The sequence below is a fragment of the Callospermophilus lateralis genome, chromosome 5, assembly GCF_048772815.1.
Source record: "Callospermophilus lateralis isolate mCalLat2 chromosome 5, mCalLat2.hap1, whole genome shotgun sequence".
In the NCBI taxonomy this organism is placed as follows: domain Eukaryota; kingdom Metazoa; phylum Chordata; class Mammalia; order Rodentia; family Sciuridae; genus Callospermophilus; species Callospermophilus lateralis.
This window is the reverse complement of record NC_135309.1, coordinates 30750737-30762620: the sequence shown is the minus strand read 5'-3', so window position 1 is coordinate 30762620 and position 11884 is coordinate 30750737. Positions and strand designations below refer to the sequence as shown.

The window sequence follows — 11884 nt, the reverse complement described above, 5'->3', positions numbered from 1 at the left end:
CAGAAACACACGTGGGACTGGAAGTCACTCCAACTCCACGGGGGTTAAAGTTGCTTGAGAAAAAGGTCCTGCAGAGTCTCTCGGGTCACCTCCCCGCGGGTTATCAGAGACAACAGACAGGTGGTGGGCAGACACATCATTCCACAGTGGACAGAGGGCGTTCCCACTCAACAGGAGGGTCTCGGAGGGGAAGAAAACCAGGGCCCGCCCATGGATGGATGCTCATGGTGCATAGCTGTGGCTCCATTTCTAGGCGGAAAACACTGAGTCTCCGGGATCAAAGTAGGTCTGCCTGTTTTCGGGACCGAGCCGGGGTGACTGGGAAGCCACAGCCCCGAAGACTGCAGATGCCGAGACTCCGGCGGGGCCCCAGCACTATCTGCACGTCCCTCCCCAGGGGGCTCGCAAAGTCTCGGCTGCATTCCGCAACAGCAGTTGTCAAGGCGGGCGCTGGGGTCCCGGGCGCCCCCGAAATCGGGGACCCGCGCCCCGCCCACCAGCGCCGGGCCCGCACCACTTAGCGCCCAACTCCCCAACTCCGGGACTTTAGCAAAGCTCCCGCGGGCGGGGCAGCGCCGAGGAGCGGGACGCACCATCGCGGGCCGAGAGGGGGAGGCGGTGCGGCGCCGGATCCCGCCGAGCCGGGGCGGACTGGACCGTGGGCGAGCAGGCCGAGGCCCGCGGGGCGAGACTCCCGGCAGCGGATCAGGGACAGGGCGGCGCGCGGGGCGCGGCTCGGCGGGGCGCGAGGACGGCGTCGGCGGTGACGATCCCCCCGCGGCGGCGACACTGTGGCGGCGGCCGGCTCCCCGGCCGGCGAGCGGCGGAAGTGCCGCGGAGTTGGAGCGGGGCCGGCGCCGCGGCCGCGTCTGCTTGCCGAGCTGCTGCCGCCGCCGGGCGGACGGGCGGACGCGCGGAGCTGGGGGCGGCGCAGCGGGGCCGGCAGGTCGCGGCGGGGCTGACCGGCCCCGATGAGGCGGAAGGAGAAGCGGCTCTTGCAGGCGGTGGCGCTGGTGCTGGCGGCCCTGGTCCTCCTGCCCAACGTGGGGCTCTGGGCTCTGTACCGCGAGCGGCAGCCCGACGGCACCCCCGGGGGTTCTGGGGCAGCGGTGGCCCCAGCCGCAGGACAGGTGAGTGCCACCGTGGCCATGGGGTTGGGAGCACCTTCTCCCTAAATTCACTTCTAGCCTGCTGTTCCTTCCTCCACATTCTCCTGTCTGTCTCCCCAAAGGCAGCGCCGAACACTCTACTCTTCCCATTTCTCAGATTGGGAAATTTGAGGCTCCCGGGACAGAGATTTGTCCAAGGTCTCACTCCTGTCAGAGACAGAGCCAGAACTAGAGCCTACGACCCTTTGTACTTAGTGCCGGCTCAGTTTGTTATACTTGCCCCCTCCTTTCTGTCGCTGTCCGCTATTCCTTGACCTTTTTCCAGCATTCTTTTTCTTAGAGTAGCCTACCTGCATCCCTGTATCCCAGGATGATTCCTTCTGCAGATGGATGGAGATGCTGGTCCTTCTATAAGATGTCCAAATCTCTTCTCTCTCGCCTCATCCCCCACTGCCACCTGCTGATCCTGGTGTTTCTACTCAGATGCATCCCTTCTTATTGTGCCATCTGCACAGGGACACCTGGGCCTCCTGACTCTCCTCATTTGCTTGTCTCCCTCTCAGCCTATTAATTTTTCAGGTCCTGTACATTTTGGGGGGATGCAAAGATCATGCTATGCTCCCTGGACATGGGAGTGAGTTCCTGGTCCTTAAGGAACTTTCCACCTTTGACTCTCTGGGAGTCTAAAAGATGGATTCTGTGGTGGAAGGACCTCCAAAATATCCCAGAGGCTATTGATGCCCATTGCCCTGAGGTTAGAACTCCAGATGCTGTCCATGTCTCTTCTGAACTAATTAGATGTGGTGTTTCTTGCAGCCCAAACTGGAATCTTAATTTCTGCTTCTTTTGAGCTCACCCATGTACCTTCCTGTGTGTGTGTGTGTGTGTGTGTGTGTGTGTGCTTGTATGTGTGTGCTGTGTGCATGAGTTCATACATTGAGACTGGCAGCTTCCTGATAGAGAAGCTCTGTCACATCACTCCAACCCTACCAGCTCCTGGCAAGCATATTCATGCTTCAACTCTTTCATACAGTGGGACTTCTCAGATTTTCTTATGGAATTTCTCTGATCCCACGGGAAGTGGTAAGCTGTGCATCAGGGTCAGTCTTGACTGATTGTTGGCTGCCCTCCAGGGAAGAGGATGACTTTTTGAGGTTGATGGTTCTCCTTTCTCTTCCCAGTATCAGGCTGCTTTCTGGGCATTCTGGCATCTTGAGCCCAGAGGGCTGTGTGCTACAGGGCTCATCAACTTAAGCTCAGCCTGCCACTCTGGTAATTGTTGCAAACCATCCCGGAGGGTCTGGTTGACTTTTCTGGTAGATGTTACTGTTTAGAAACTAAGGGCCTAATTCTTTCCCTAAAACCTGATTCAAACCCTGTTAGCCAACTTGGACCTCTGTCCCTTAAATTCTGCATCTGTATGAGTTTTTCTTTCATGAAATCTCCTTCCTCTGCCCCTACCTGTACCAGCATCAGGGTCAGGAGGCCAAGGTTCTAGCCTTAGCTCTACCATTAACTTGCTATCAGTCTCCCTCTCTGAGCCTTATCTTCTTCATCTGTAAAATGCGATCCTTGGTCCAGTACCAGCATTCTGTGATACAGTTAGTGAATCAGTGAGGAGTGCGGTGGGTCACTTCTTTTCCTTTTCCCAAGATAGGAGCCCCTTGTAACATTCCTTACTTCTGGGAGTTCCCTATGGACAGAGGTCTAGGCCAAGGGGGAGTGTCCTGCTCAAGTGCAGACTCTCCTTTGGAAGAGCTGTAGCCACTTGTAAAATAGATCTTGACATTCTGTCTCTGCCTGGAGAAAGCCCTTATATTTCATTTGCTGAAGATGCCAGAGTTGTCCTGATTTTCATTTCCTACACACCCAGATGTGTAAAGAGAAGGTCAAGGTTAACTGCCAGTTTGGCCTGAGCTTTCAAAGTAAATTACTCACTTGTGCAAGGGTCTATTGATAGAGTAAGTCAACCTTTTGGGTGGAGGAAGAGGGGAGCAACAGCTGGATGCTGCTCTGAGTCTCTAATGGAAAAAAGCAGATAGGCTCATCTGGGCAGATCCATTACTTGTTCATTTCTTTTTCCCTGGTCTAGCCTGAAGAGGAGGAGAAGGAGGTGGTGAAGGGGTTTGGTATGTGTGGGAGGGGTTTGCCAGCTGATTGTCCTTGCTTTGAAGAACTTTTCTTTGCTTCCAGCGAGCAGCAGAAGGGAGCTGTTTCCCCAATCATAAGTTCTCTAGGTGCTCCAGGATTCAGCATTCATCTGCTGCCTTTCAGGAACACCCTGCCAAATTTCCACACAGCCCTTTTTGTTTCATTCTCCCGCAGATGCAGAGCTCTGGGCTTGGCCCCCAGCTCCCCCGTTAGAATGTCAGCTGGCCTTGGGGGGGAGAAGCCGACTTCTCCCAGCGGTGCTGTTCCTGCCCTCATCCCAGTGTCCTGGAACATGCACGTAACACATTAGGCTGCTGTCTGGGGAATCTGGCATCTTGAGCACACGGAGCTTTTTCGACAGGCCTGACCAGTTCTGAGCTCAGCCTGTCACTCTTATAATTGTGGAGAACCATCCCAGAGCACTTCGTTGATCTTTCTGGTCTAAACAGCTGCAGAGGCTCTGGAGGGAAGTCTGACGGGATTTTATCCAAATGAAAAATAGGTTCCTTGTGGGTTTGAGGGAAGTTTCTTTGAGGGTAAACTATCCTCTAACTTCTTGATTTCACCAGTGGATTATAGAATTGTTTCAAATTAAGAGCATTTGTCATCTGCTAGAATGTAAGTCTACATAATTGCCACACTAGCTCATCCTGTGTAGGGCATCTGATTTATAGGGATACATAATGCTTCTAGGATTTCAGCACTCCTTTGGTCAGACAATGGGTGTCTTGGAAAGCTACAAAACCCAGCAAGAAAACCCAGTCTTGATGCCATCTTTCTTTTAATTTGGGGGTCCTTCTTCTTCCTGGCCCCAGTCTGCCTAACATCTTGGTTTAATTCTAGAGTCTGTTTCGGATTCCAGGCTGGGGAACTGGTTATTAAAAAACCGTGTTAGGAAATTTGATGCAGTCCCTCCCCTCTTCTGAGCCCTAATCCCTGGTGAGAAATGACTTCATTGGATAACAGCATCTGTGGAATAGAAATTGGTGGGATCATGGAATACCAATAACTTTAATTTTCAAGTATCAGGAGTTTTTCTTACTGTGTCAGAGCTGAACTTTATTCTTAGAACATCCAGAAATCAATACTTTCTTTCCCTGTTTTGTTCAGTCTTTCTGGTAGCAAAACCTTGCCCATCAGAAAGTTAAGGACCAAGGAAATGTAGCTTGGAATGATTTCTTTACCTTTCCACAGAGGGGCTGGTGTCCTCTAGGTTGCTAATCACTTCTCTGTCTGCTTGCCCAGGTGAAATTTGATGTCACTAGGGAAGGGCTGTTGATTTACCAGAGCTAATCCACCTCCTGCATTCTTCCTCTCCTGGGAGCTGAGGAAGGCCTGGGAAGAGAGGCCTGGTTTCTGATTCCCTCTTCTGCCCTAAACTCACTGTGTAACCTCAGAAAAATGGTTTAACCTCTCTGGGCCTTGGATTCCTTATTTGTGAAGTGAGTTTAGACTCTGAAGGGGGAAAGGCAGATGCGTATGTATCATAATGGTGCTTCTCCTTCCATGGCCAGGGCAGACATTGCTAATCAATCTTTTTTTCCCAGGAAACCCAGACTTGGTCTCGGACTGTTTAACACTGCCACTTAAGTGGAGTTAATGACATTGAAATTCACTTGTGATGTAAGGAACAGATACTTTGTTAAGGATTTTCTAATTCTAACAACCTGGGGTTCTGTGGGTTTGGAAATGATGAGGCCTCAACTTAAGGATTTGTTCATATTCTGAAGGCTTCTCTCGGATTGTCATCCAAAGATGTTCAGTCTTTAATCTGTGGGCTCCAGTGACATGATAACAGATAAAGGAATAAAGACAGAAAAAGCAAAGGCCCATTTAAAAGATAACCATCCAGCTTCCTAATTGTACCTTGTCTGCAGTCAGCTCTTTACAGAGATGGCGTCAGGGTCTCATCTCGGTATAAAACACCTCCAGGCAAACTTGGCAGTTAGAAGCATGTCCCGAAGTAGCTAAATGCTCCCGACGGTGTGTGCAGTGGCTTCTGTATTTTGCATTTATCTGACCCTCTACCGCTCATGAATGTGTCAGAGCAAGTAAAGGAAGGACTTGCATAAGAGTCTTGCTTCTCCTGAGCCCACTATTCTCATGCCCCTGGAGTGGGGAAAGGATGTAGCCCACACGTGTCTGAACTCCTGTGGACAAGAGATACATCCTGGCTTGGCCTTGTGCCCTGGAAATGAACTCTTCTGGCACATAGCATGAGGTATTGCCCTCGGAGGGCAGTCAGGATGTGTTTGCTGGACAATTGAAACGTGTTAGAGCAGGCAGGGGGCTTCAGAGGTCATTAGTGCAACACCTCATTTTATATGTATGAAAACCAAGGCCCAGAAGAAGAGAAACCATGTAAACAAGTTCCCAGAACAGAAACCATGTAAATAATGCCCCCAGAACACAGCGCTCTGAGTTCTCGCTGGAGCTCACCATGAAGATTTTCTTCCCTCCCTATTCCAATATCTGAACCTTTTCTATCCTTATTTCCCTCATGAGCCAAGATTATCATGCCAAGTTTTGAAGGCCAGTACTTAATGAGACCAATTATCTGCTGGAACTTACCTGGCTTCTTTGCAGATCCATTTTTTGTAAAGTTACTTCCCAAATGTTTTATACTTTAAAGTAAAATGGATTAAACTTTAAGGCAGCCCAGGGATCCAGCAGGGTAGTAGAGGAATTAAATATGTGCGAGGCATGTGGTGCTATTACTGCTATTGATGGCACACGGAGCTAACTGAGCCTAAGAGCCAGCTCAGATTCAGTATCAGTTGCAAGTAACAGAATTAATTAAGCAGGCTGACTCAAGTAAGTTAGAGGATAGACGGGTTCCTGTGACTGCCATGGAGTTCAGGCACAGTGCGATATTGTGTATTGTCAGAGCTTGGCTCCTTTTCTTTCATGTCTCTTGATTTTTGACTTTCTCTGTATATTAGCTTTGTCTGAGCCCCTGTGGTAGCAAAATGTGATAGCAGCTCTTTCCTATTTCATATCCATACTTAGATCCTAGAGGACAGAGTCTGTCTCCTCTGGTTGCTTCTATAGAAGAGAGAAAAAAATGTCTTTCCTTTAAGCTCTAGCAAGATCTTCTTAGGTCTTGTTGGGCCAGTGTGGATCTAGTGTGCATAGAACCACTCACATCCACCTGTCTGGAGGAAGGGCTGTGTTGGTTGACTCAGCACACCTTGAGTTGGAGTAGGGCAGGCCACCCAGATCATGGAGAGAGACTCTCTAGAGGAAACTCTGGGGGCTCTGTGGGGAGGAGGAGGAAGACTCTCCAGAAGAGGGAGTGGATGTCTACTTCGGAGTAGTCACTCCCTGGGAATCAGACTTGGTAACAGAAAACCTGTTTGCCACCCTGGACTCATTGTTGATCTCCCAACCTGCTCTGCCACCCCTGGGCTGAGATGCCCGCTGTGTGAGCCCTGTGGTGCTGGAGCTTGCTGACACACCGTGAAGGGTGGCGACTAAAAGCAGGTATCTTTGGGGTTCGGCCACTGCCTGCCTTTTTCCACACGGAGCTGCCTTCCCCATACACACGGAAAGACAATTCATTGAAAATTTCTCTCAAGCTAAAAAAAGAACTTCTGTGTCTTCAGCTTTGACTTTTTTCTGCTTGGCCCTCTTAGCTGGAGGAGGTGGAGTGTTCATGCTGTGGAAGCCGGAGGAAGCTAAACAATTCCCCGGCTGCGGTGGGTGGGTGGGTGTGTGTTTACGCGTGTGTCGCCTTCTCTCCATGTGTCTCGCTCCTCTTCTTATCTTGCCATGGTTCTTGTTTGCTGCCCTCTGCTGAGTGCTGATAGGAGAGGGAAGGGGAAGAAGCAGGCCTGCCTTCTCTCCCTTTAGGTTCCTAGGGCATTCTGAGCTCCCAGTGCCATCTCTCCTTTGGCCTTCCTGGTGAGGAAAGCCCCAATGTAAAATGATGTAAATACCAAGAATGATCTTGGGGGCTGGGGATGTGGCTCAAGTGGTAGCGCACTCGCCTGGCATGCATGCGGCCCGGGTTCGATCCTCAGCACCACATACAAACAAAGATGTTGTGTCCGCCAAAAACTAAAAAGTATAAATAAATAAATAAATAACTTAAAGGAAACCAGATCAGAACCTCTTTAAAAAAAAAAAAAAAGAATGATCTGGCCGTGGATGGTGAGGAGGTGAAGATGTTTGTAGTAATACTAGTGATTCCCACTCACTCAGCACTTACTCTGCAGAGCTTGTGACCCTCCCATCTTGGTAATATCCATAGTTGGAAACAGGAAAAAATGAGGGAGCAGAGATCGCAGAGATGCAGGTGGTTTATGCACAGCACTGGGGGGCTGGCTTCGCACCTTGAGTCTCAGGCCCAGCACAAGTCCTTAATCACTCTGTTCCTCCATTTCTGATAGGACAAGGGACATGTCCCTCACCCTCTCCCCTCCACCCACTCCTCAAGACTGCTAGGGGAGCTCAGATGTCTGAGCAGAGGGCAGAGGCTGTTGCCCCAAGACTGACCCTCTTCAGTCAGTGGCATGAGTCACTTTGCTCCAGGCCTCCTGAGGCCCCACTGGCAAAGCAACTTACCCTCCCCCCCAGTTAGTTGGAGATAGGATGTGGCAGTGTGTAGGGCTCAGCTTTGGAACTACACTGCCTGATTCGGGAGCATGTCACTTGACCTCTGTCTGAAGTTCTCAGTCTGTAAAATGGGAACCATCTTAACTCTTTGGGGTTTCTTTTGAGGATAAATGAGTTGCTGTGGGCGAAACCCAGAGCGTGACACTTGGTAGGAACAAGAGCTGTGCGAGCCAGGCTGCAGGACTGCTGTGTCTGGCTTACAGGGAGGACTCTTCTTGGCTTCCCTGTGGCTGGGACGGGGAGGGCTGTGTACTGTGTCCAGAAGGTGAACTCTCTGAGGTTAAGTGCTTGGCAAGGCTCGGGGTTCAGAAGCAGAGGGAGCCAGGTGCGTGCCTCGCAGACAGGGAGGAGACCGTGCCTGCAGAGGCTTCTCTTCCTACCCTGCTCCTGACTCTTTGGTACCTGAACCAGTCGTTGGGGGCACTTTCTGCTTCCTGCCCTAGGAGAGGACCCCAAACCTCGGCATTCTCTAGATTCAGCTCACAGCCTGCCGCCTCCAGGAAGTCCCTCGCTCTAGCTGGCCTTAGTTCTTCTGAGCCTCGGTTATCTCGTCTCCCTACTTAGTTCAGAGGCCCCTCCAGGTAGACCCCTAATGCCCTTCCTCCCTGCTGCCCTTTGCCAGCCCTGATGCGTCCCTCCTGGGCAGCCTTGTAACTGCTCTCTCTGGTGGCCAAAGCCCTTCATATAAACCTGTCATGTAGCATAGTAATTATTTTTAACCTTTGCTTCCTGAAGACAGGAACTGACCTCCGCCTTGGTCACTCTTGTTTGCCAACATACTAGCTGAAAGTCGGAGAGAGGGAGGAAGTCATGATGTGGTTGGTACTAAATAACTGCCGGCAGAGGGCAAGGAGCTTCCCCTTAAGGACTTGTTCTTCTTGAGCTTCAGGGTGCTTCAGAATCCCCAGGGAGCCTGTTAAGGATGGAGAATCCAGAGCCCACATCAAGCAACATGATTGGGCTGGTCTGGATCACACACTTAACAAACCCTGTTGTGGGCCAAGGATCACATAGTTAACAAATTCGGTTGAGGGTCCAACAGAGAATGCTCTTCTTTCTGCTCACGTCCCAGGAGACAGACCTCTTGTTCCCCAGGGGCCCTCTGCACTGTCCCCAGGAGTGCTTTGGGAATGCTGCCTCTAATAGTGGAAAGTGCCTTTATCTGCAGCTTCCTTTGTTGCCAATCAGCACGTGTAGGGGAGCTCTGTGGTGCCTGTTAGTGGTGGCATGTATTAGATGCCAGCAGGTCAGACTGAGTCTGGCATCCAGACTGGGCGGAGCACTTTGGAATCCCTCTGCTGTGGGCTGTATGGCTGGGACTCTAGAGCTTAAGATTTCTTCTGATACCCTTCTGGGGTACAGGGCTCTGCCTTCCTGCCGTGGGGGCAAGTGTGAGGCACCTGTTAGCAGATGAAGGGCTGAGGTAGGGGCCTCCTGGCAAGAGGTGGCATTACAGAACCCTATGAACTCCTCCCTGGAGCTGGTGAGAGCAGAAGGGAGAGTGTGGCATTGAGACCCATGCCCAGCTCTGCCAGTCACTAGCTCTATGCTAGGTCTCTGGGACTTCAGGTTCCTTCCCCTATAATGAACACGGTTTCCACTACTTTGTAGTGTCTTGGTGATTATTAAATTAAAGATGAAATGAAGGAGGTGTGAAGAGGTGAAGTGGCATATCCAGGGCTACAGAGCTAGGAGGTGGTGGGAAAGACTCCATCCCTGCCCAGAGGCTTCCTTCTGCCACCTCCAGCAGCTGCTGACTGTGTGAGATCATGCAGTCTCATCAGGCCACAAGTCAGCCCCGCTCCCTGGGACGAGATCATCACTAAGGACCTCATAAACCTGGGTCTCGGCTCTCGATGGCTCTGAAAAGCTCTGCTTTAGCCACATGCCTGGGCAGTAATGCCAGGGCAGGGATTACAGCTGGTCCCCACGTGCCGCCTGGGAGCCACATGCGGGCAGTCTCCCAAGAGCCCAATTCGGCAGGGTTGTGTGTGTGGGTCTCCCCTGTGAGTCACAAATGTCAGCCTCTTCTGAGAGGCGCTGCTGAGCACCAGGAACAGCAAGAGCTTCTGGAGGAAGGGGTATTCTTCAGGGAACAGGTTGGAAACATCTGGCAGGGGCGTGTGTGAGAAAATGACTTCCTGCTGGTGAAGCACATTGTATGTTCTCAACTGAAAACTGTTATTTTTTGCATGTTTCCTCCTGAGTATTGATCAGAGTTAGCGGCTGACAGTTAAAATGTGTATGTGTGTCTGTGTCTATTTGTGAAATAACCAGTTTCTAAATTTGGCACCCAACTTTAGCAAAAAGTTAACGATTCTGTTTTTTAGAGAACCAGAGTCTGTGGTTTGGATTCCTGGTTATTTTATTGGTAATAAAGCCTAATGGTTTTTGTTTTTGTTTTTATTTATTTATTTGGCCTTTATATTAAAAAAAAAAAAAGCCACCTTATACTGGTTTGTATGTATCCCAGAGACACATCTTGAATGGTTCAGCCAGTGTTGGTCCATAGATGGCTGATGTCTTTACTTTTGCCGCTACCCAAATATTGAAATATTTCATATTTTTAGGGAAAAAATTCTTATTTGGGGTGGGACATATGCAAAATAAAACAGTCTACAGCTGGACCCAGGTTCCACTATCATAAGAATCTACTAGGTCTGGGAAGTAGTTACCCGCTCTAGATTGGCCCAGCTCTGCAGTTGGCCAGAGCCCTGCCACCCCTGTGGTCTCACACCTGGGTGTTCCCCGCTTCACATACCTAGGCTGGCCTCGGGACACTTGAGTGTGGAGCCCTGCTTCATAGTCTGCAAGCTTCTTTTGGCTCTCTTGTCTTCTAGGGGAGGCAAGGCAGAGCCTACGGTCTCTACTCTATAGATGTGGAGACTAAGGTTCAAAGAGCATAAATGACACAACTAGTCACAGAACCAGTATGTTGAGACTGAGCCCCCTCTCTCTAAGACCAATGAACTTTTCAGAAAGAAAATAAAGATTACTTGGAAATATAAACTATATTATCCTTGGGCTCTTGAACTTCCTCACTTAAGTTTATATTCAGATGGTTCCTTCTCTATCATGGCCCAAGAAACCATTTATTTTGCTTCTTTCTGTCTCAGGCACCTGATTCCCACCCCCCACCCCCACCCCCACTCACCTCATGGTACTGGGAATTGAATGCAGAAGTGCTCTACCACTAAGCTACATCCCAGTATTTTTTTTTTTTTTTCATTTAATTTTGAGACAGGGTCACACTAAATTGCTGAGGCTGGCTTCGAACTTGTGATTCTCCTGTCTCATCCTCCCCAGTTGCTGGAATTATAAGTGTGTACCATGGTGCCTGCCTTAGGCATCTGAATTTAAGGTCCACCCTCAGTAATAAAGCTCATTCCAGCTGTGTCTGGGGCTGCTGTGGATTTGCCGGGAGTGATGTGGATACAGAGCCTACTTTGTTTTCTTCCTTGTGCTTTCTGGCATGTCAGGAGACTCCAGAATATGGATGCCTGTGACTGGAAGAGTGTTAGGATCCTTCAAAGTAAGGGGGAAGCTGCTTTCCCAGTTGAAATGGCTCATGCTATGTGTTCCCTTGACATCCAGGACATTTCTGGAAAACAGTGCCTGTGTGAGGGCAGTTCCGATGCACACAGTCATTTGTGTCTCTGAGTACAGGGTCTTCAGCCAGGGTGTGGGAGCTGCAACTCTAGCCAATATCCAGGAACCTTCCCTGAGAGGTCCCAGGAGTCTCCCTGTCCTGCAGTGGGCATGGATGTGAGGCATAGCTAGGTATGGGAGTCTGGACTTTGGGTTGGCTCCTCAGCAGCAACTGCAGTGATCACTTACTTCGTGAGCTCGGACTGCCTGCCGTGTACTGTTTCATCAGCCCTGTGACTCCAGGAGGTGAGTGCTCTGATTATTGTCCTTTTACAGGTGCAAAACTAAGGCTCAGGAAACTCAAGTAACTTCCCGGGCCTACGCAAGAAACAAGCAAGCGGTGGGACTCCCACTCAGAT

General features: G+C 50.4%; 1 protein-coding gene across 2 annotated transcripts in view; it reads left to right on the top strand.

Annotated features, from left to right (window-relative positions):
• Positions 1-860: 860 nt before the first annotated feature.
• Positions 861-11884, top strand: part of Galnt10 (polypeptide N-acetylgalactosaminyltransferase 10) — a 232841-nt gene continuing 221817 nt past the window's right edge. Inside the window, exon 1 of one of the 2 annotated variants that reach the window (XM_076856405.1) lies at positions 861-1130. In XM_076856405.1, coding sequence (XP_076712520.1) covers positions 972-1130 — 159 coding nt within the window. In that variant the 5' untranslated portion in view covers positions 861-971. The remainder of the gene's footprint in view (positions 1131-11884) is intronic. The other variant, XM_076856406.1, reaches the window with a different exon arrangement.